We start from the raw sequence: 25,014 nt of genomic DNA on the forward strand, positions 1-25,014 counted from the left end.
ACAGCACTCGCATTATGGTAGCATCGCGTTGCTGTGCCTAACGTGCTTGGCAAAAGTCTATGCGCATTTCCCTGAGCAACGTTTATAGAAAAGCATCTATAAATGTAGCCCCTGAGAGTGTCACACAGAAAAAAAATGGGTAAGGTAAGGCAAAGTTAGTTGAATGGCTTTTGCCGAACACACTTTAGAATGAATTTATAAGGTGTCCTTGAATTTTTTATTCCATGACATGCGATGGTTTTCAATGTTGCACATTCATTGGGGAGGAAGAAAGCAGGCCATTCGATCAGTTTGTTGAACATATCTTCATTGTTGCTACCCACTGGGAAACATGGCCCAACGTTTTGGAACCTGACAAGCCACAGCGACAAAGTAGACTAGGTGATTTGACGTAGCAAGCACATTGGGTGCTCATTTATCCGTGTCACATGTGATGTTTGGCCACTTTATTGATCTACACCATGCCGCAGAGTCGCAGTCGCTGAATCTGATAATCAAGAAAATTTATTTTTCACGCTGAAATCATTTCCTTGTGCTGCTGTCTTGCACAAACATTCTACGATCAGGCACTTTCTATGCAAGAAAAAAAAGTTGCCTTTCATTGTTACTTCGCTTAAAAAGTCGAATTTCAATTTAACGAGATTTGGATATAATGAAGTAAACTGCCTATTTTACAGACTTTGTTATGGCCAGATTTAACTGTATTTAGTGCACTAGAAGAGGTGACGTTTGACCCGTACAAAACGGATCTGCCAACCAAGGCAGTTGTCGCTTGCGTCTCTCATTTTGTTCTCCTACGATCCCTAAAACCAGCACAAACAGCACTGGCAGCAAACAATGCTCCCTCTTGGAAGACACTTCAGGGCCTTCGCATAATTTAGGGTAATGGGATAAAAGGAGAGGTGGACAAAGGGGAGGAGCTCGATGTGATGGTCGTCAATGCCCTGCTTCGCACGCACTGGCGAGCAGCCGCCACGCGCTGGCAATCTTCCGACGATACATTCAACAAGTCTAAAGTTATAAAATATGTGAAATGAACACTGTTTTCCCAGACAGTTGCCTCTTCCGAGTGCAATGTTTGTGTTTTCGTCATTTACTTTTTATATGTTTGTTCAGCATACCTTTAAACTAAACTTGTGAAACACCAAGACAGTTCTACACAATAAACAGGAAGCTCTCAAATATAAACTAACTAATCAAATCAAATAATTTTTATTTTCCGAAAGAGCTACAGAATACAAGGCTGTTATGGACAGCTAGACTACATCAAAGATCCTTTACAATCAAGGCACATTAAAGAGACTAAGACAACTATTACATAAGAGGCACAAAAGGAAGTGTATATACAATATAAAGAGAGTATATACAGGATGCCCCAGCTATCTTTAGCCAGAGTTACAGAGTACATGACGCATTGTATAAGGACGCCACCGAATACATTTTGCTTACTACTGCTTGGAGCAAGTAAGTTCTGAAGCTACAAAGCTAGCCAAAAGTTCTACGAAAGAAAACTGTGGATCAGTTATTAATATGTCTAATTAGACAGTTTCTCCCACAATATCTGTTAATGAATGGTGTTTTTTCTGCTTACTACAGATGCCCATTAAATACAAAAGACTTCGTGACATGCCTACTTAAGCACCGGGATTGCAGGGCTCCAAAATGTGCCGCATAGGAACGATATGCTTCCCTAACGGAGTTTCATGACAGCGATGAGCAGACGCAGAGGTTATTGCTTGTGTTGCCGCAAGGAAAACAGGTGTAATTGAGGCAGCACACATGGCCTAATGGTATGGTCGTCTTCACGCGAACCGCTACGGAGCACTGCAATACTGTATGCAAGCGGGCATGCCACGTGGTATTTTTGTATTTCATTGGCTGTGGTAAGCAGAAAAACACTAATACTTAGTAGGTAGAAAGTTAAAAACTGTCTAATTAAAAGTTTTTAAAACAAATCTACAATTTTCTCACCCAGCTTTGTTGCTTGCAAAGTTAGTAAATTAAATATGCTTAACTAGGCAATCAAGGACACAAAAATAGTTTGACGTACTTCAGGCAATAGTCTTGGGTCATCATAGGGTGCCTCGGTGCATTTCTAAACTGGCTACAGATAGCTTAGGCACACTTTATGTATGACATATTATTACTGTCACGTATTATTACTGTCATTGCTGTGATCACTTATATGAACATCATATACACTTTCACATCTTAATAAACGTGCAAAAGAAACATGAACACCTAAAAAGTATAAATAAAAGACATGTGCAAACACAATAGCAATATTTGAACAAAAAAGGAGTGAAATTCCACAGAATTATTATACTAATGTATCATTATTAGTACATTGTATCAAACAAAAACATACTGAAAACCAAAATACATTATTATAAAAATAGATATTTTTGATATATTTTTGAAAGGAATTTGAGTTCCTATAAAAAAAAGCTTGCCATGTGACTTCTGGACCATCGGCAAATTGTAGCATCCAAATTTCGAAATAGTAAGAACAGAAATAAGATTGCAAAGTTGAAAACATGCACATTTTGAGTTTTATTAATATTAATAATAATGGCACACAAATTATACTGATGAGCAGCAATCTAGGTTGGTTACATGTCGTTTCGCTTTTCTTTGTAGCATTTGGTGTTTCACTTGGTTAGTTCTTGTCATGGTAGAATGCACCAAACTACATTCTTTTACGTGCGACGGAAAGAGAGCATAATATATTTGTACTTGCAAATTCATAGAAGAGGGTTGAAATTCGAGCAAACTGGTTGCACGCTAGTTTGCTTTTCACTTCACAAAAACCGTGCGAGTCCTCATTTCGAAATTACTGGATTTCTCATGTCATTAGTTCTGGTTCACTATACTTCCTGCAGTCATAAACCACACTAATTAATTATTGAACCACAAAATGAGATTTGTTTCGTACTAACTGCAACTAGAGATAGACAACAAACTTTCTTTAGGTCCACAAGTGGAAATAAAAAAAATTATAATAAAGGTAGAAGACACAAGACAAAGACCATAATACCGTGACAACCTCGATGCTTGCATTTGTCAGAACACATCGTGAAGATCTGCAATGGTCCACGGGCGCACCTACAAAATCCTTACGATGTGTAAATGCTAGAGCGTTAGTTTTCACTGAGATTAGAGTTCTGGTAAATTGCTGCTGGTCGTATAAGGTGTTTGCAAAGCTGTGTTGGTCATGCCATATTGATTAATCAGTTGATTTGCTCTTGCAAGTTCTTTGCCTTCTTGCACTCTACTACGAGGCTGCCATCTGAAGATCTTCTCTGGTTAACCCCTTTTCCTTACCCCTCTTTCTAATACCTTTACAGTGGTGTGAGCGAGGTGACTAAACATCGCACACACACACACACTCATGTCGTGTGTGATCGACTACTCCCTCCACTGCATGGCAATGCTCAATGCTTTTCATTGCATTCATATGGTGCACATTACATTCTCGAATCTCGGCCCTGACTTCTCATCTGCTTCTTCGGTGTCTAATGAAGGGGCATTTGAACGCTCACGAAAATGCTGATGCCTGTGTCTTCTGAGACTGGAGTTATGCACAAATGTCTCTGTGCATTCAGGGCATTTATACGGTCGCTCGCCCGTGTGGGTGCGCAGATGATCCCTCAATGTGGACCGTTTCGAGAAGCTCTGGGGGCATGTGTTGCACCTATATGGCCGCTCACCCGTATGAGTGTGCATGTGTTCCGTTAACGTTTTCTTCAGCGAGAAGCTCTGAGAACAACGGTCGCATTTGTATGGCCGCTCGCCCGTGTGGGTGCGCATGTGTTCTGTTAACGAACGCTTTGCTGCAAAGCTCCAATCGCACTGATCGCACTCGTAAGGTCGCTCCCCCGTGTGAATGCGCAAATGCTCTGTTAGTGAACCCTTTATGGTGAAGCTCCGAGGGCATATGTGGCACTTGAATGGCCGCTCACCTGTGTGAGTGCGCAAGTGTTCTGTTAACGTGTGTCTCGCCGTGAAGCTCCGAGGACACACATGGCACTTGAAGGGCCGCACGCCGGCGTGAAGAAGCAGATGTTTTGTTAATGAACACTTTAGCGAGAAGCTCTGAGGGCATTGGTTGCATTTGTAGGGTTGCTCGCCTGTGTGAACCCTAATGTGTGTTTCCAGACGTGACAATTTCGTGGCCTTATAGTCACAGAAATCACACTTGTAGCGGTGTCCCGGGTCTGGATCCTCACCATCGGTAGCTGCTGGACTGCTGGAAGGTTCCAATGCTGCACAAACCAAGTCGGGCGGATCATTGAAGTACAGTGCACTCTCAGTGAACCGAAATGGCTTAATTGAGAGTGCTCCTTAAATGGAACAAATGCTTCTAATATGATTGGTTTCGTGCTCAAAGACTTCAAACCTGTTGATCTCTCTGTAAACGGAACTACCATTAAATGGGATATATATTTTGTAGTCCCTTCAAGTTCCGTTCAACAAGAGTCATCACTACTGCTTCCTAACATATAATGTGAACTCAAGCCATGTTGTGGTATACAGACCTCTATACGAGTTGTGCAGTATAACATGAAAGTAGCGATTAGCTTAAAACCAGCTCAGTTTCTTCAACAACTATATAAAACTAAGTTATCAAAAGTTTCTGTATTTCCCTCTGACCTAGATGAGGCCATTGTGGCTGTAACATGAAATTCAAAAGATATGACGCGACACTAATGCTAATCAACACTTGTGAATTAAAAATATTTTGAGGACAATTTTGAAAAGTACATAATGGTCACTCTTTTTAGATTCACTTAATGAACACGTCTGAGATGGCTGAGGACAGCGAGATGCACAGCTTACTTGCTGCCATGAAAGTAAATTTGCATACCAAGTAGTCCTACTGCTGGAGTGAAACACACTCAAGGCAATACAAAAAACAAACAGGATATTGGCTTATGACAGTGAATTAACAAACACCTGTATCTGAATTCAAACAACTGTTACACAGTAGACAGTCAATAATGGTTGCTGGTTGGTTAACAAATGCACACAGTGGAAGATATGTGTAAATGTTGCGGAAGTGAAGGAAAAAAAATCTATAATTCTAACATACGTTTTTCGATAGCCCAATCCCCTCATTTCTGTCAATCACAGATAATGCATACTTATGAGAGGACTCTCAATATTTTCCGGAACTGTTTACTAACAATTGAATTTTTAATGTGTATGCAAATACTGGTAAGAAAGACATTCAGATTGTAAAAAATCGCAAAGTAAGTGGAACTGCTGTGCAGTCTTATTGCATTTTATCACTTCAAGTACGATAGCTCATCTGTGTAGTTATACTTCAATAACAACATTTTATTTTTGCAGTTATGCCTCTATATGAATTGTATACAAGTAACAGAAGTGTAGAAAGCAGGTGACAAAGCCACACACTATATCTATGTCATCGCTGTTTAACTTAAACATGTACAGAGTACTTATTGGAGAGGTTAGCATTTTTGGCCAAGGCCAGCATTTTCATTCCGTTTACTGAGATTCAAAAACGTGTATATCACAGTGTAGCAAAAAAAAAAGGAGGCATCTTATAATCAAGTGCTGGCAGTTCAATACCAAAATAAGGCACTCTGTTAGGTAAGTCTTCAATTACCAGATATATTGGCACCACAAGCGTATGCATATAAGCTGTGCCCCATGCTTAAGGGAATGACAACTACCCACAACACGAAATGAAATGACTCCACTGATGCAAAAATTGTCCATTACATCGACTCAAACCAACCCTGCCCTTTTCGTAAAAGGTGGCTTTACATCTTAATTTTTTCATTGAAAGTTGCGTAAAATGCCTTGTGGCGTCTCTAACCGCAAAACCGTTAACGATCTGATGCACCTGACTATGTGACCGTTGATGGCTGTACGCTACGCGATAGACAACCATTTGGTTAGTATTGAAATATTGTTCATTTCTTTGTACCAAAAGATATTAGTACTCCGTAAAAATGTGCATATAGGCCTGCAATCATAGTAAGCATTAAAATGGCGCTGCCTTCCTGTGACGTAACCATCTCATGCTTGTCAGCAGGTCATGAGCAACTTTCCATCGGGCTCATGCAACCGTGCACGCAGTTTGCTGGCTGCTGAGACTTTGAAGCGATATAGTTTGGTACCTACACTTCGTGTCAGAAATGACACGCACTGCTACTCTGCACAGCCATGCGTATGTGCATATAACAACGTATTCAAATACTTGGCTCGGCTCGTGTTTTGAGAGAGTAACAATGCCAAGACCAGCCACACATGACTTGGGCAGAGGTACACACAACGTAGTACATACACAGAAAAAGTGCGTAACGCCACATCATGTCATCGAAACAGCTTGGTATTGTCAAATATAGTTGAAAAAGCTGATAATAAAGGTGGCTGAGCATAGATACAAAGCTTCTGTGAAAGCAGAACGACAGCTTTCAGAAACCCCGAGAGAGGCTGGCGGCATCGTTATTAATTTTCAAGTTACTGGCAAAAAGGTACATCCTTTCAGAAAAAAAAAATACTGGTTGTAGAGAGAGAGAGATAAAGATACAAGGAAAGGCAGGGAGGTTAACCAGACGCACATCCGGTTTGCTACCCTGCACTGGGGAAGGGAATACTGGTTGTAAAATTATTATGTGCTTTTGGGATTAACTGCTGCAGCTACAAATACTACAGAGAGAGAGGTTTTTGTTGCAAAAAAAAAAGGGGGGGGGGGAGGTCAAGAATAATCAGTCGTCAGTCCTTTTATAATTTATTAAATAGAGCATTAACAAATGACATTATCAGACCCATCACTCAATTTCTTTTGCAACATTTGGCATAATAAGAAGTTGCGTTCTGATGTACACTTTTTAAAGTTTAGTCTGCGATATGGCGTCAACACACTTTAGACAGTCCTACACAGTAGTATTTCCTCTCATTCCAAATTTAAATAGGAACAAGTCATCAAATGCCTCGAAAACTCAGTAATTTAAAAAGTGTGATGAGACATAACTGACCAAGCAACGAATTATTATAAGCTGAATTGACGCAAAGTGCTTCAGTGCAAAAGGACAATAAAAAGCTAACAAAAGTCAATAGAAAAGAAATAAAAGAGCTCCATGAAAGCTCGCAAGTACATAGCACAGAGACACCAACACAAACATATTATGAAAAGACGTCATATCATTTACGAAGCAACACCATCGAATGCACTAGTTGCACAGATGAAGGAAAAGTAAGAAAGATATAGTCCTTAATGAAAACATTTCACAGCCTTTTTGAGCAAATATTTGGGTCCTTATTTCCTTGCACAGCTTCTGGCCGTGGCTGAAATTCGATCTTGGGACCAAAATAAAGGTAGATATCACCATCCACCTGTGACTTCAGTGTCCTCCGATAGCTGATGACATGTAGCTAGCAGGGAGAGAGAGAGAGTGAAACAAAATATTACTAACAATAAATAAAACCACCAGCAATATAACGAGACCTACAAATATTTCTGGTATCTAAAGGGCAGCATTGAGCTACCTTTGAATTTTGAATCAGCTATTGTAAGATACAGCTTTATAAGGTGCCAACATTTTGTACATGAAAAGAAGGTGTACCTACTTCTGCCCCAATAGGACTTCAACATTGGAATGACATCATGATTATTATGCACAGCGATTATGATGCACAGCGATTATGATGCACAGTCGGCGGCACGGGGTCAATTTTCTGCCACTGTCCAGCATGTCCTGTAGCTTTCCCATTAGTAGAGCTATAGGAACCAATTAAGATATAAACTCTTATTAATTGGAGACCAGGCCCAACACTAAAAAAAATGGTTGGTGCGACGTGCTATGAGGGATCACGCAATTATAACTTCACCGTATATTTCGGCAGAAACCAAGCCAGCTGTATACGAAATTTTTTAAAATTGCATGCGGTGCAGTCTCCCTTGTGTAGGGCGGTTCTCCTGTTTTACGTGGGTGCATTCTAACACTTGCCTTTGAAGACATCTTACATAGTAGGCCAGTGCTCAATGCCGCAGTGCTGGATGTATGTAATGCAGCCTGGTGTCAGAGTTCGCATGTACATAGGGTAAGCAGCTGCGTGAAGCTTGAATCGTCAAACACAGGGGCAGTAAGCAGCCATCGGCTACAATTTGTATGTGCAGCCAGCACTTCTGTGGCCACTATTTTTGTTACTACTGCATTAGGTTACGATGTTTGGTATCCTGGAAGTAAGATGCAGTACCATTTTCCGAGCCTAAAAGATGGTGCTCGTGTGAATCAGTGGAATTCCGCAGTATACAGACAGGATAACATCCTGCAGATCATAGATTATGCCTTAAAAAGATCTTTTATGCCAAATGTGTGCCCATGGGTGAGCATTTTGAAATACCCTCACATGCACCAAGGCCATTCTTTTAAAGCATTTTGTGCCAAAGACTTATCAAACTGCTGCTTAATTGTATATATGTCCAGAACTCTAAAGCATAAGGCAAAGGGACTTTTCCTTCACCATTGTAAAGAAAAAAAATGGTGCTTTTCAGTTATTTACCTTTCTTAAAAACCCAAATAAGTGACACTTAGAATAGGCTACAGTATAACTTGTTGCGTATGGTAAGTCAATCAAAGGCCAAAAGTCAGATGCGAAGACGCATGTTAAGAACAAGGTTTTCTTGGCTCGAAAGACGCAGGTGCTTCTTTTCAGGCTTGCCAAGAGACATACTTAATAATTTTATCTCTCACTTTTGTGACTTCATCAGTTTGAATATGTGAAAAGCACAGTTTTTGTGTAACTAAAGAGAGTTAAAAAAATCTTTAGCTGTAAGTCGCAAGTCTCATTTTTTTTAGTGCTCAGTCTCGTAAATATTGATAAAGAAATAAACATCATGATGGTGCTGCTAGAAAGGCAGCAGTTGACATTTACTTACAAAATGCACACATTTCACACTTTGTAATGTCCACCCAATTATTACATTCTTCTCTATGAATTTTGGAGCATCACTTGCAGGGTCCACACATGGGTAAACCTGCGTAGATAATAAATGCAGCTTATGTTTAGGAGTTAGAACAGTGGAAGGGCGCCACGGATGGTTCTACACAAGACATACGAGTACCACGACTATGAGTTGGTGGGTGAATGTTTTTTTTTTTATTTTCGTATATTGTAACGTGAATTTACGAAGTCATGAAATGGCAAGTGCCCTTACAGTACTGTAACACTGCTCATTAGGTTTTAAGGGAGAGAGAAAGAGAATAAAATGAGGGAAAGGCATGAAGGTTAACCTGAAATTGGGGCATCTGGTTAGTTACTCTATACCAAGGAAAGAAGAATGGGGAATAAAGATGGGAAACAAAGCGAAGAGTGAAATAGACGCGTAAAAGAGAAAAAAAAAAGTGAGCTGGGGTGCTATAGCCTATTCAATAGGCCACTACTACGCAAAAAGTTCAATGAGGCCTTCACTGATTTTCTGTGCGAAGACAGAGTATGTCGCCTTTCAAGCACTGACTGTTCTGACAAGGGTCTGTCGTCAAGAAGAGCTAACACAGCAGCTAGCTGCCGGCTTTGCACGCTGTAATGAGGGCAGTGACAGAGAATGTGCTCTATCGTTTCATCACAGCCACAATGGTCACAAGAAGCACTGTCTTCCACTTAGATTTTCAAAAATACCAAGCAGCCCAATATGGCAGCACTGTTGCCCATCTGTAAAATGATCAACACTGTGCAGATGTGCGACAGTGATGGGTCCTTTGACTAAGGCTGGCAAGGTCTCTGCCTAGATGGTGCTGATCTCACCGACATGCTGGCATCCTCTCTTAGAATATTGCAGAATGTTGCCTTGATTGTTCTCCAGGAGCCTGGTGCTGAGGCAAAGAGCAAGGTACCAGGGCCAGATTTCAGATGTCCTCCAGTTGGTCACCAGTAGATCTTACAGTGGGCCTGAAACCATCAGCTGAAGGCCATTTCAAAATGACCCTGAGATACTGAGCACTCTCATGTAAGCAGCACATGGCTTGCAGCAACCAACAGAGCATTAGCGAAAGTTGCTTTGCTACGAAGACAAACGTTATCGCTCAATGAGTGTTGAATGCAGAGAAAGCTGTGGCACTGAACAGCGAGTTGTCACGTTTAAGCTGAATGCGCACGACTGAGCAGCTAACAGGAATTTTCGTTCACACATGGCATCAGCAGTGTCGTAACTGAACAAAAACAAACAACAATACTTTCGGCTGTAACATAAATGCTATATTTTTTTTTGTGGAGTGAAATAAATAGTTTTTATTGGTTTTTGGTTCAAGAGAAAACTTGGCAATCTGGAACAACCGAGATGGTGCAATAAAAGCATTAATTCATACCTCAAGGAACAGTACTGGCCCATGTCTCAGGCTGCGATTCTAAACATGAGTTGAAATTTCAGCAGGTATGAAAAGAGCAGCAGCTAGTGACATATATATTATCGAAAGTGGCACTAGGCGTGCTAGCCACACTGGCCAGCGCTGAAGTTTGTTTTACCAGAACAGCTGTCTCGCATATCGAGAGTTCACTTTATGACTTGCTTCTTCCGAGATCATGCTGACTCCCTTGTCGCAAATAAAGCATCCAGCCTGCTCAGAGAATTCGTCACTCATTTTTGAGGCAGAATAAATACTTTGATTTTACCATTACCTTAACTTGAATTTTTTTTTGCGCATAAATAAAAACTGCAATACATCAGTATGGATCATTTCTTCGTCGTTCCAGAATGAAAATGAGACAAAGCTTTTTTTTTTTATTCAATATAACAAAACTAGAACCAAGATCACAAATATATTGTTCCAGCATCTTGGGCATCAGTATTGCAGAGAGGACTACCATAGAGAAGCACAGATTGAATTGCAATGTGCAGATTGAGAAAGCAAATGCTTGTTCTTGCCATTCTATAATGCAAATTCTATCAGTATATTGGGAGACACACAACTACGTTGAATAACTACACATCATTGAAAACAATCGTGAAAAAGTATCTAGATGAATTAATCAAATGGTTTCATGAAACTATCTTCCAAACGAAGCATTACAGCACTGACTTTCAGCACTGACAAGGCAAAGAGCTGCTTTTGGCAGATATCACGCCTCAAGTACTTTTGCCTAATCGACAATGCCGACAAGAAGTAGAGAAGATAAAAGATTGTGCAGTGCCTACCAGTCTGTAAAAATACAGTGGGAAAAAATATGTGCTGCAACACTGATGAATGGCTCTCTGTTGAAACAAGACCATTATCTTGTCAGGATGGGCACAAACGAAACACTGAGTGCTTTTGAAAGCCGAAGCCTATTTTGAACACGAGCGCAACAATGTTGTATACAAAGGGTAATGTCCAATGACCCCTAAAGCTCCACAATCTTACGTGAAGGAGAAGCTACATGTAACACATGGGCATTGAGGGTACACTACTACATGCCCAAGATTGCACATGGACACTCATGAACACTGAAACGAAACATCACTTTGAATCATGTGGAATGTGTCAAAATCATCCACTAACATAACAAAGTACACTAAAGCTATTCATCCATGACCGAATTTACCCTGATAAAAAGGTAACCCAGTAAGATGGCATATTCAATTTCACAAGGCGCAAGTGTATGAAAGCACTGCTTAAAACGAAAAACAGCACACCTTTGGAAAGTGCCTCAAACATTCGTGATGATGCATCAGAAGACCTGGACACCAGAGACGTGGTGCAAGCTGCTAAGGTGGCCATTCAGCACAAAGAACACACATGAGTTGCAGCAGCAGACAGACCAGGCATCAAGTGCTGCAAATTTCAGCCATGCAGTGTCACCACCTTTTCTTTAGGCAACCCTTACCCCACAAGCTGCTTCCAGCGCATCTCCCAATCAAGACCAGTGTGCAGCTCATCTTACGGAGACGCACAACAGTCGGCATCTTGCTCACTTGCTTGCTTGGCTCTTGTGATTTGACTCTTACCCAGTTCGGGGGCTTGGCGATGAAACCAGCAGTTACTTTCTCCGAAACGCTTTTTTCTTTTTTGTATATGCATTTCCTCGCTCTCGGCAGAACCATAGAATTCTGCCCTGTCACACCTTAAACAGATCCCTACAGCATCTGGAACATATTTTTTGTATACCAATAACGTTGCAGTGTGGCAACGTTATACAGGGATTTTTCGAATAGTGTATGCAAAGTTTTTGTCGCTGCCACTGTGCATGGGTCCTAATGCTAACCGCCGTTCGTGTTTGCGATTGCTGCCACTGCGAATGTGTCATAACGCTAACCGCCATTAGTGTTTGCAGTCCGCCCGCTGAAAATCCAAAATAGCGTGCGGCCCACAAAGCCCTTTGCAGTGATCTCGAGGAGATCACGCGCTGCCGAGAAAAATAACACGACTCGAAAACTCCAACGGTGCCCATACGCAAATGCTATGCTTGCAACGCCCGCTAACTTAGTGCATGCTAGTTGAAAACTCCCAATTTTTCGAGCATGTCATGAGCATCGCACTGGCGGTTTAGCATCCTCTGTATTGCGGTTAGGAAGCAACCGCTTCGTTTTTCAACTGTTGCTCCCAAAGTCATTGGGTTCATCTAGCTGCATCATTCCAAACACAACAACGCATTGCGTTGTGGCAAATGATGGAAATATTTAAGACAGTAGAGACAGTCATACTCCATCAAATTCCCCACTGAACCTCTCACCAAGCGTCGTGACGCTCCTGATTCATTGCACCGGTTTCTTACTGCTGTACTTGATAATAAACAGAGCACCTTTAAGGCTCTCTTCAAGGTGGTGGTGGTGGTGAAAAACTTTATTCGTCAGAAGGCCGAAAAGTAAAATAATATTTTAAAAAATTAAAAATCAGCGTTGTGGGCGGCCTTCAGGCTGCCGGTTATGGCGTCCAGGCAGTGCCTAGCCACGACATCCTCCGCCCAAGTCACCAGCCGAAGTTGCAGGCCCGGTCTGATGCTGGACAAAGCAGCCTCCCACTGCTGCGGACTTCTGAGGTGCTAAGAGGCAGGGGGCAGATGTGCCGGACAGGAGTAAAGTATGTGCTCATAGTTGGCGATTGAGCTGCCACATAAGCGGCAGGCCGGCGAGTATGTTCCGGGGTGGAAGAGGGCAAGATGTGAAGGAGTAAGGAAGGTGCAGGCCTGAAGTTGGCACCACAGGTGTTGTTGGTGCTGGGAACGGGATTGGTGTGGTGGGGGGAAAGTGAGGCGGGACAGGAGGTAGTGCAATGTGATGTCGTGGTACGTGAAAAGCGCGTCTCGCGTATTCATCACAGGCGGGGGTGGGCTTGCTCGGTCGGTCAAATCGCGAGCGATAGAATTGGCCGCCTCATTGCCTGGATGATCCGCATGAGCGGGTACCCAGATGATATAAATGGGGCAAGAGGAAATGGTACTAGACCGCAGGATGCGTGCGGCTGGGGGTGTCACCCGTACTACCGCGCAGTTGTATACCGCGGGTTTAGAGACGGAAAAAATGTTTTCTGCTGAGGTTTGTGTAATGGCGAGGGCAATAGCTGCCTCTTCAGCCACAACAGAAGTGGAAGTACAAGTGGAGGCGGTAATGATAGGTCGGAGGGAGTTGTCGGTGACTGCGAGGGCGTGGGCTGCGTATTGGCGATACGAGGCGGCGTCCACATAGGCCACGTCGGGTTGGCTTCCGAACTTACGCCAGAGCGCGGAGGCTCACGCTGCTTTGCAAGAGGGGTGGTGTTAGGGATGCATATTCTTTGGGAGGGGATCGATGGCCAGAAGGGAAGAGACGTGGGAAGGAATGGGCAGTGAGATGGGAAGAGGCAAAAGAGGGGAGAGTTTAAGGTTGGAGAGAAGTGCGCGACCTGACCGTGTGCGAGAGAAACTGAGAAGCTGGGCCGTGCGATGGGCCTCCGTCAGCTCCGTGAAGGAGTTGTAGACACCTATCGACAGTAGCCGATCCGTTGAGGTAGATGTGGGAAGGGACAGGGCTGACTTATATGCCTGTCGAATAAGGCAGTTGACTTTGTCTTCCTTGGTGCGAGAAAGGAAGAGATACGGTAGAAAATAAACAAAGCGGCTGAGAATAAAAGCCTGAACCGGGCGGCAGAGGTCGTGTTTGCGCATGCCATGATGGCGGTTTGCAATGCGGCGTATCAGGTGCATGGTCTGGGGTACAACGTTGCTGAGTTGAGTGATGAGGGTAGTGTGCTTACCATTGGACTGAAGAAAGAGTCCAAAGATGCGAAGGGCAGAGACCAGAGAAAGTGGTGTGCCGTCAACAGAGATGACGAGTGGAGAAGGAGACAAGGGAGCCACTCCCCAAGGCAGGAGGAGCAAAAGCCCTGATTTGGTCGCCGAGCGGCTCAACCCGATAGCTCGGGCCTGAGATGTCACAGCGTCCACAACCGACTGGAGAGTGATCTCCATGTCGCCAAAATTGCCTGTGGTCACCCACAGGGTGATGTCATCAGCATAGAAAGCATGAGATAGAGCTGGTATTGTGCTAAGCTTGCGTGCCAGTGTGAAGAGGGTAATGTTAAAGAGAAGAGGGGACAGGACAGACCATTGCGGAGTACCCTCATTGCCTAAGGAGTAAAAAGGAGGAGAAAATGGGCCGTATGAAATTTCTGCGGTGCGGTGGGCGAGGAAAGCGGTGATGTAAGCATGTACACGTGTCCGACGTCAAGGGAGGAGAGAGCGCCCAGAATAGCTTTGTGGTGTACATTGTCGAACGCTTTGGTTAGGTCTAGCGCCAGGATAGCACGAGTGCGTTTTTGGTGGGATGGGTGTAAGACATCTTCAGAGAGCTGGAGCATGACATCCTGGGTAGACAACTGCGGACGAAAGCCAAACATGGAGTCCAGATATAGGTTATGGTTGTCTAGGTAGGTTTGGAGGCGGGCCAGGATGACATGCTCGAACAGCTTGCCAAGGCAAGATGTCAGAGAGATCGGGCGGAGGTGCTCGAGGGAAATGGGTTTGCCAGGTTTAGGGATGAAAGAGACACGTGCATGTCCAGGAGGAGGGAAGAGTACCAGCCTGCCAGTGTGTGTTGTGAAGGTCGGTAAGGGCTTCGAGGGAGGGGGTATCTAGGTTGCGGAGAGCCTTGTTAGTAATGCGGTCCACCCCCGGAGCCGAGCTTGTGCAGAGCTTGAGTAGCGCAGCACGAACCTCACACAAAGAAATGTCAGCATCAAGGTCATTGTTGGAGGACCCGCAGTAAGCAGGAAGTGGAGTGTGGGGGTCTGTGCAGAGGTAGCGGTTGCGGAGGGTCGCCAAAAACTCAGTATCGGTTAGTGAGGAAGAGTAAAGTAGAAGGGAGACATCCTTGCGCTGGGGTGCTTTGGTATGGGTGGAATCAAGCAGCACCCTGAGAAGTGACCAAGTGTCGCGGAGGCCAAGATTTCCGGCCATGCAGTCCCATGTTTGACCCCACTGTTGTTGTAGAAGAGAGGAGCAGTGCTCCTCCATGTCCAACGCGAGCCGGGCCAAAAAGGAGGCGCAGGCGGCGATTATGTTTCTGGGCCTGCCATCGGCGGTGGACCTTTGGATGGCCTCCCAAAGGTGCAGCAGACGGCTGTCTGCCGTAGTGGAGTGTGGCGCAGCAGGGAGTGTGGATGTAGCAGTGCGGACATCTGCCAAAATGGTCTCCGTCCAGACTGAGAGGTCTGTGATAGCAGAAGGAGAGGAAGCAAAGAGGTGAAGGGAGCAGAAGCGATCCTAGTCCACTACCTGGGCAAGACGAGTAGAGGAGCGAGCAGGGGAGGGGAGTGAGAAAGTGGCTATCGAGGGAGATACCCATATTAGACCAGGATGAGACAGCTACATTTCTGGCGCGTGCAAGGTCCGGATTGGTGTCTCGTTGGTCACTGGATCAGATTCTGGTGGGGCGAGTGGAGTCATTAAGAATCGATAGACGTTCATTGTGGATGAAGTTCCAGATTGAGTGGCCCTTGCGGGTGTTCTGGCGGTAGCCCCGGCCGGTATGGGGGGGGCGTTAAAGTCGCCTAGAATTATTAGGGCATTGCGCCTGGCACAGGAAAGGACTTTGCGTAGGACGAGAAGTAGAGGGGCAGAAGGAGCATTGGGAGAGTTGCACACATTGAGGACAAAAAGGCTTGCCTCAGTTGGACGGCGAGGAATGATTTCAAGGAGGAGATGGGCACATTCCGGAACGTCCAACTGGTGCACCACCGCAGTAAGGTTACGATGCACCGGCATTGCAACGTTCGGGTGGGCCTCAGAAGATGGATGAAAGGCGGTGTAATCGCGAAGATTTACGGGACTTAGTGGTTCCTGAAGTGCTCTGACAGAGGAAGTAGTGTCGGGAGGGATATTCTGGAGGTGGAGCTGAAGGGTGCTCCATTTGGCGCGGAACCCCCACGACAGTTCCACTGCCAGAGATTAAGGTGCGGGTGGTGCCTGGCCATGATGAATGGCAGGGAGACCGGACGGAGTTTCTGTAGGTGCTGGGGTGAGTGGGGCGGGGAGCGAGCGATGCGCAATGGTGGCCTCAGTGGCGCTTTGTCGGGTCTCTAAGGCAGCTACCCTGGCGTCTAAGGTGGCGAGGTGGTAGTCGATGGCAGCCACGCGCATGTCGATAGGGGCTACACGTTCTTCAAGTCGTGTGAAGCGGGACATGATGCGCTGTTTGAACGACTCCAAGAAGCAGGTTGTTTCGTGAACGACGTCACGCTCGTGTGTGGCGATGGCGTCGGAGGAGGGTTATCGGCGTTTCTGCGGGGGTTGACGGGTAGGGGAAGAGGCGCGCAATGATGCAGCCGATGGTGCCGTGTTCATGGACTCCTCAGCTGGTGCAGGTGGAGACGGCGTTTGTGTAGGAGTGGTAGCTGGGGAAAGAGGAGGAGCGTGAGATGACAGACGTGCCATCACGGCCTGTACGCGTCAGCTCTTGAATTTGGAGCTGTTGGGTAGTTATAGTGGCCTCGGGAGCCGTGATTTTAGGGTCCGACGTGTGAGGCTGCGGTGTCGAGCTTACCGGTGGTGGGGCCGTGGTGGTGGTGTGAGTGGTGGCGGGGTCGGTGGACGCCTCGGACCTGGGCAGGGGTGGGAAAGAGACTGAGCAGTGGTGGCTGGAAGACTGGGCACAGCGGGATGTAGACCGGTGACGGGGGCGAGAAGGCCTGGAGCTCTTGAGGATGGGCCCGGTGGGTGGTGCTGGTTCCGGAGGCTGGGGCTTGGAGCTGGACGCGGGTGACGGGCCACTCCTGTTCAAACGGAGTTCGCATGTACGTGAGCCCGTGACGGGGTCTTCTTTGCACAGGATGCAGGATGGGTCGCAGGTCGGGGGCTCAACTCTCTCGTTAGTCTGGCCACAGCGGTAGCTGAGGGTCGACTTGGGCTTGATGCGGATGTCCGCGCGATGGCCAGAAGTCCAGCAGTTAATGCAGGCCTCGGCTTTCGGGCGGAACGGGTGGCAGCGGTAGGCGCCGCAATTGAAAACGATCGAAGAGGGGAGGATAGTAGTGCCGATAAAAGTAATGAGAATGAATTTTGAGCGCCCCATCCGGCGCGCGTAGGCGATGGCGTAGGGGTGTTCAAATTCATAGACTGGAGATCTTGGATGACCTCGTCCTGTGTTTGGGAGTCAACAGTGTTGTAGATGATGCCACGGAGGGCGTTGTCTGGTGCTGCCATGTAAGCATGTAGGGGGTAAGAGATGGTATCCAGGCGGAGTTCAGATGCACGGAGGTAGAGATGTGCGCATGGCTCAGATGGGGTGCTGACAGTGAGTTGTTGCATGAATTGATGCGTACACGGACAGCGGTGCGGGCAGCTGCGTAGTCGATGTTGGCGACACTGCAGAGAGTTTGCAGCAGGTCACCGTTAGTTGTAGTGCGGAGGTCAAGCCCCCCTCCCGGTCTGAAGACGATGTTGGAGTCCTCTGCAGGGAGTTGAGGGAGGGGAGCATGACGACGAGGAGTGGGAGCACTAGTGGTGGTGTTCGGCGGTCGAGGAGTCTCCTGCGACGGGGTCGAGGAAGGCGGCGTCAAAGTGATGGGGGGATGGTGGGCCGCGGCTGCACGGTGTGCTTTCACTGCACGCATGCAACGTGAGTCAGCTTCGAATTCAGCTGGAGTGATGGATTCACCGTCGACTTGATACTCCATGTCGGCGGCTTGAAGATTCAGGAACACTTTCGGCGAAGGCGGCGAAACGCGAGTGGCGTCAGCCGCTGTTATGACTCAGAACGCGGCTGTGCATTCCGCAGGGGCGCGTAGTCGAGCGGCGCACGATAGAGCGCATCGGCGGCGTGGCAAAGCTCAAAAGTGGCTCAAAAGTGTTAAAAACGGGCGTAATACGGCTCCGAAGGTGTTAAAATTATCCGCTCACCTTCACGGATGCACTGGAGAAGTTTCACGAAGGGCAAAGAGTTGCGGTGAAACGGGCCAGAAGTATGGAGCTCATGCAACGCACGTCTGTCCCCTTTGCTGGCTGGGCGCTTTTCCGCTCTCTTCAAGGCCCATTTGCTGCATGACAGCGGCGTAGACGCCGCGGACACCGTATTATACCATGCAGAGCACACGAGAGCACACCTTCCGAACCACAAACCACAGTGTAAGCAGTGTAAGCACCGTAGAGTAACAGGAGGTCGTGAGAGTAACATAGTAGTACGCACAGTGTAAAGGTTTTCTATGGTAGTACCATAGAGTAATATCTCAGGACACCTACCAGTTTGGTAATATCACAAAACACCTATACACAACCATTTGTAGTACACCGTCCGTGCCACCAACAAGAAACGAAATCCACAAATAAGGCGGAAAAATGAATGGATGGATTGATGTGGCTGTACCTTTAAGATCGGGCGGCGGCTAACGCCACCTAGCCGTAATACTTAGTGAACCACCAGGTAGATTCATCCTTTTTTTTTTTCCTTTAAATAGTGAAGTATAGGACTGGTACTTTGCAGTGAATGGTTTAATTTTCACTCGTGCCTTGACTTTAGCCACCAATCAGATAACCTTCTTCTCGTTAATTCTACCCGCTTAAAGTCTATTTTGCCCTCCCTGTCTCTGAACTCCAGTGCTTTGAAAAACTCTGCGCCATCATCCTGAACTATAGGGTGAAGCTTTTTATAAAACATTATCAAGTGCTCGGGAGTTTACTCCTCCTCTCAGCACGCACTGCATACTGTGTCTACCCCTTCGTATTTGACCCGATATGTCTTGGTTCGCAATACTCCCGTCCTGGCCTCAAACAGTAGAGAACTACCACGAGTATTATCATAGATCCTTTCCTTAGCAATTTCATGCTTAAAAGTTCGATAGATGTCTAGTGCGGACTATTAATCATGCCAATTGTCGACATGTCAGTCTCCGTTTCCTTCACCTTCTTCTTAACTGATAGTTCTTTTTGGTTTGGCCCCCTGCTGTTTTTATTTACCCGTCAATTTTCTGGTTCGCTTCCTCCATTTCGTATCAACATTCTTCATGTACAAGTAGCTGAAAACATTCCTTGCCCAACGCTCCTCTCTCATTTCTCTCAATCGCTTCTCAAATTTTATCATGCTGCTCCTTCCTTGCTCTCAAATGATGTCCACCCCATATCACCTTGTACTCCCCGATTTGGTGTATTCCCGTGAGCTCCTAGAGCAAACCTACCTATTCCACGTTGCTTAATTTCTAATATTGCTTGAACTTCTGATCTCATGATCTCTCTCAAGACCGCATTGCCAAACGTCAGACCCGGAACCAAGGAGGTTATACTAAATCTTCTGGAGTGGCGGTCCCGCATACCCGCCAAGGAGGATCCTCCTTGATACCCGCCCATGTCTCGAAGTGAAGCCGCGGCGGCCATATTGCTCAGGGCAGATGGAGGCGGCGCCTGTTTTGAAGCGCCGTGATGCTTGCCGTGCGTTTCGTTATTGCTACAAAAGCACCTGTTTAATATTTTTAGTAGGCGAACGAACGTGGAAAAGACTTTAATGCACATCTGCTTTAATTTTTCTTGGACACTTGGCGCTTCAAGCGTGTAAAAAAAAAAAGAACACGCCAGACCTGCAAGGGACGCGCAAAACAGTCACAGCGAAAGCTGGGAGAGTGGCCTTTCAGAGCCTTCTCTAAAAACTCTTTGGGATGCTACAAGGGCACTGCTGGGTACCCACAGTGCCATAAATAATCATAAATTTTCTGTAGTAGGCCAGCATTCACTATGCTATTCTTCGCCATTCTTTGGAGAAGCGTACGCGGTATTCGCTACACACTTCTTTGAAGTTTAGTGCATCTTTTTATGCAGTGGCTGATGACGATGAAGAGAGAGAGAGAGAGAGATAAAGATACAAGGAAAAGCAGGGAGGTTAACCAGACGCACATCCAGTTTGCTACCCTGCACTGGGGAAGGGATAAAGGGGAGAAAAGAGGTTGCAGAAAGATGAGAAGGTACACACAATCACGAGCACACTCGGGGAGCACACACAGTTTACAGGCGGTCGCTCAGGTTTGTTGGCTTAAGGTAAAGTAGCAGTGCTTTAGTTGCTTTCTGCGCAACTGAGGCAGATGCCCAAGGTCCTAGTATCTTCTGCACACAAAATGGTCGGGGGTCAAGTCGATTCAAAACCATCCGTAGCTGGCATCACTGTGTGTCGTAGCAAGCGCAGCTGCACAGGACGTGTTCGATGGTCTCTTCATCTCCGCAGTAGTCGCATGTAGGAGTGTCTGCCATACCAATGCGAAAGGAGTACACCTTTGTGAATGCAACACCCAACCAAAGGCGGCATAACAGTGTCGCATCGGAGCGGGAAAGTTGTGATGGTAGCTTTAGCTTGAGCGAAGGATCCAGTTCATAAAATTGACACCTTTGGAAGCTGGTAGACGACCAGAACGTGCGTGTGAGATCTCGAGCCAGCAGGTAAAGTTGTCTTGCTGCATCATTCCTTGCTAGATGAATCGGGACTACACGGGTTTCTTCATGGGCTGAGCGGGCTGCATCATCGGCTAATTGATTTCCGGTAATACCGATATGTCCAGGCAGCCATTGATATATAATATCATGCCCTCGTGCTAGAGCTTCATGATGGCAACGTCTTATTTCTTGTACCAGTTGGTCATGACTCCTCCTACGCATGGCAGACTGCAAACTCTAAAGCGCTGCCTTCGAATCACAGAATATGACCCATTTTCCTGGACGTTCTTGAACGAGATATTGTAAAGCAGCCCTTATAGCAGCAAGCTCTGATGCCGTAGATGTAGTCATATGCGACAACTTGATTGTCATTTCTGCAGCCGGAACTACAGCGGCACCTGATGAGCTGCTGGATGAGACGGACCCATCAGTGAGTATCTGCGTTCGGTCTAAGTACAACTCATGTAATAATAGCAGTGTTGCTTGCTTCAATGCTACTCTGGAGTGACTGCTTTTCTTTTTGATTCCCGGAATTTCTAGACGTACTTGCGGCTGGTCGAGGCACCACAAAGGTCATGCCGTTCTCGCAGCTGGCGTATATCCTGATGGAATGCTGTTTAGGTGCTTGGCTATGACGTCTGAAAACGTAGCACGTGGTCTTCCGGAAGGTAGAAGGGCCAAGTGGTGGTCGGGGACACGGCTAGCATGTCGAATGTGCGCTCTGAGGCAATCCACAACTATATATGTCCTGACCGGATGGTCTTTGGCAAGCATGATTGTGGCATAAGTAGAAGCGCATCGGGGCAGTCCTAGGCAGATACGCAGTGCCTGACCCTGCAAACTCTCCAATGAATGAGTATTCATGAAGAAATATGCGTGAAGTGGTTATGCACCACAGTTAATAGGTGATCAAGAACAAGTTTTTTTAATGGATGAAAGCGTTGGACGACCAAGTCGTCACGAAATTCGCATTGTGTGACGCCTCGCTGTTCCTTGATGGTCTAAAATGCTTTATTACTCATATTAATGCGACTCGTTTCCAGACATTAAGCCTGCCTAAAACCAGTTTAGAAACAAGTTTCAAGCGCTGGCGCGGCTCAGTGGTAGAATGCTGGGTTGGCACGCAGCGGACCCGGGTTGGACTCTCATTGTGTCATTGATATTCTTAACTTACCGAGTTTTTTTTTTGTTCGATACTAATTACGAGTGGCGGCGGCGGCGGACACGGCTCTACGCATGACCCGTGTTCTGATCTCGTAACACCTTTCACTATAAAAAGAAAAAAAAAAAACGTACTCAGGGATATCACACACACACACACACACGCACACACACACACACACACACACACACACACACACACACACACACACACACACACACACATATATATATATATATATATATATATATATATATATATATATATATATATATATATATATATATATATATATATATATATCCTACAAAAACATAGAGCCTGCAAAAAATTATTCTTAGCGTCATTGTGCCCCCGGACGCCAAAAGAAAATCTATGAATGCAGTCGCATAGTCGCTAAAATATGGAAGAATAAGCGAATGAGCGAAGCATGCATACTTAAACATCGAAAGCTGAGCCCAGTGTCCGCTTCACACGATTCGCGCAGCCAAATACTACCCAAGAGCCCAACATCGTCGCCTCAAAATGTGATCCCAGACATGTTCAGAAGCGTCTTGTTCAATTAGAGGCATGATACGCAACATTACTAGCACTAAATCAACACGAAAGCCACGCACGCTAAAATGCGCCCATCCGTTTTCTGCCCTGATCAATATGGCGGTGTCGACTTCAGCCGCGGAGCCTCTCCGCCACTCCAGAAGCTTTAATATAACCTCCTTGCCCGGAACCATGACCCCTTTCCCTATTCCGCTCACATCATACCTATTGTAATTCCACATTGCCCTATTTTTCATCACTGCTGCATTCCTGTTACCTTTAGTCGTCACGTATAATTCGTGTTCCCTTAGGTAAGCGCGAATACAGCAAAAGCGCCACTAGCGGCACATTTAGAATTTGCGTTTTAACAATAATTAATAGTGTACGTAGTACACATTTCAGAACAAGTCACAAAAATAATAAAACACCAGCACATGGAAAAGAAAATCAAAATGCACTATTGAACAAACTGTCTACTGATTTCATTGCTGCACTATTGAGAAATTATGAACAAATTCTTAATTCTTTCAATTTCTTTGGCACTGCTCGTTACATGGCCGATCCCCCAGGTTGGTTGCGACATAGAGTTTCTTAATTATACTTTTAGAAAACTCTGTGGGTAGCGCCAGTTCAAAGGGGGCAATCAATCAATCAATTGTCATCGCCATGCCGACAAAACCATAGAGAATATGCATAGAGCTTGTTTCTCACAATATTGCCAGTATGAAATTCTACGGGCAAAACCAATGCCTCCGTGGCAAGAATTGCGGCACGAAAAGTGGGCGGCACTGGGACGGCGCGCGGAGCGTGGCAAGAACAAGCAACAGTTGCTAGAGTGACAATAGCCCATAGAGTTTTATATAATATTACCTAGAGGTGAGTCTGGCGCTAGTGTCTACGCGGGCTCTTTCAGCAATCACGTAACTCTCCTACAGAGACTGTCGGGCTGATGAATGTTTGAGTCGAAGTAGCTGTGGTAGGTGATCGTGCGAAGCGCTCCAGCGCGCGCATCGAACAGTAGCCCACGTTCACTCCGCCCACGACCTCCTCTATGAACTTCTTTTATAGAGAAGATTGTGCTTCCACCCTAGCACCCTGGGTGCTTAAAGGCCCTAGATTCAAGCATCCTGTTTTCACAGTGCTACTATGCCGTACCAGTGAGCGGGGAAAACGCAAGCGCCGACGGACGCGGCACACTTCTAGTACACTTCTGTGGTACACCCTAGCCGCGGGAGGGTGTTCTGCAAGGCACTGAAAGTTAGAGAGGAGGCACTGGTAGGGCCATGGAGAAAGGGAAAAAAAGCGGTTTTTCCTTCCTCCATGGGTAAAGCTAAAAGCTGAATGGTCGCCATTATAGTGCCTAGAATATACTACTGGCTAGTGCGCCGTTCGCCATCCCTTTTCAATGGAGGAGGGTGGCACAGATTCACGACCTCCTCTATAGATTAGCGACCTGCCCGTGCTGTGGCGCTCCTGCGCGCCAAGTTTGTTTTTCCTTGTTTATTATTTTTAGTTTTCCGCTCTGCCACGGCAAAGCGTAGCGCTACAACTTACCCCCATTTCTCGCAGACGGACGAAAGCTGCGTGTGAAGAATGCATCATGAAGCTTAAATCGCCGAAGTCGCACTCGACGACAACTGCCACAATTGCAGGCATTGATAAGGGTGGACTGTCGTACCCGAGCATAGCATTTGTTGGCTTTGTTAGCCTGCTTGAATATGCTGCCTCACGAGCGGCACCTTTGCTGATCAAACGACCACAGCCACTGCAGAAGTTCACGTGTGCCGTGCTTCCATCTGTCATTAAGAACCCCCTGTTCAAATGTGAAAGGAATGACAGTGTAACCCATACAACTGCGCTTGTTCAGCTCATTCTCGTGAAGTTTCTGCTATCCTTTCTGGCAAATTTTTCCAGCAACGTAACCGAGACTCATGCGAAAAGGAAGTTGCTGCACGCCAAGCCACAGTCACGAAAGGTGCTCAAGGTTTGAGCTTGGCAAACAAATAAAATGTACTGGAATTTCACAATGCATGAAGTGTGTTCCTTCAGCATGAGAATTTTCTGTAGTATAAGATATACGAGTTTCTAAAATAATGGGCTTAAGCATTTAATTAGTGGGTTAATCAGGGGCACAGCAGTTAAGAGGCTCTACTAAGGGAAGTGCAGCAAAATATATTTTCAGAAAGATTCGGGTCAATTGCAGTTACAGAGAATGCATTTGAATTTTGCTTTTGTAAGTAACAAAAGTGTGCTGGTTTCAATGGGACAAATGATTAAGTTCCGCTTCTTGCAGCAGGCTAAATGTATGGTAAGTTCAGCAACTTGGTCCACGTAATGCATAAAAACGGTGTGTTAAGTGTGGTCGTGGTTATACGTAGCTTGCGCTGCTTTATAAAAAGCCTGGAGCTAATCGTACTCCAGGTAATTCGTGATCTCGTAGTAATACGTGCGCTAAAAAGCTTCCAACTCTGAAACTGAGAATC

The 25,014-nt window shown here is 45.8% G+C and overlaps 1 protein-coding gene across 1 annotated transcript; it reads right to left on the bottom strand.

Annotated features, from left to right (window-relative positions):
* Nucleotides 1-1,184: 1,184 nt before the first annotated feature.
* On the bottom strand, nucleotides 1,185-18,735 carry LOC119186029 (uncharacterized). The gene is made up of 2 exons (XM_075886886.1): nucleotides 18,322-18,735; nucleotides 1,185-4,265 (listed from the first exon to the last, which is right to left on the bottom strand). Exons 1-2 carry the CDS (start codon nucleotides 18,593-18,595, stop codon nucleotides 3,454-3,456), a joined length of 1,086 nt encoding a protein of 361 aa, XP_075743001.1. The 5' UTR covers nucleotides 18,596-18,735; the 3' UTR covers nucleotides 1,185-3,453.
* Nucleotides 18,736-25,014: the final 6,279 nt, after the last annotated feature.

The sequence above is a fragment of the Rhipicephalus microplus genome, chromosome 2 (assembly GCF_043290135.1).
Source record: "Rhipicephalus microplus isolate Deutch F79 chromosome 2, USDA_Rmic, whole genome shotgun sequence".
NCBI classification, from domain to species: Eukaryota; Metazoa; Arthropoda; class Arachnida; order Ixodida; family Ixodidae; genus Rhipicephalus; species Rhipicephalus microplus.

Excerpts from the sequence above, each read along its gene's own strand:
- LOC119186029 (XM_075886886.1), bottom strand. The coding sequence starts at position 18,595 with ATGTTACTCTCACGACCTCCTGTTACTCTACGGTGCTTACACTGCTTA. Across the intron at positions 4,266-18,321 it reads TCTCCAGTGCATCCGTGAAG|CATTGGAACCTTCCAGCAGT; the intron begins GTGAGCGGATAA and ends TGGTTTGTGCAG.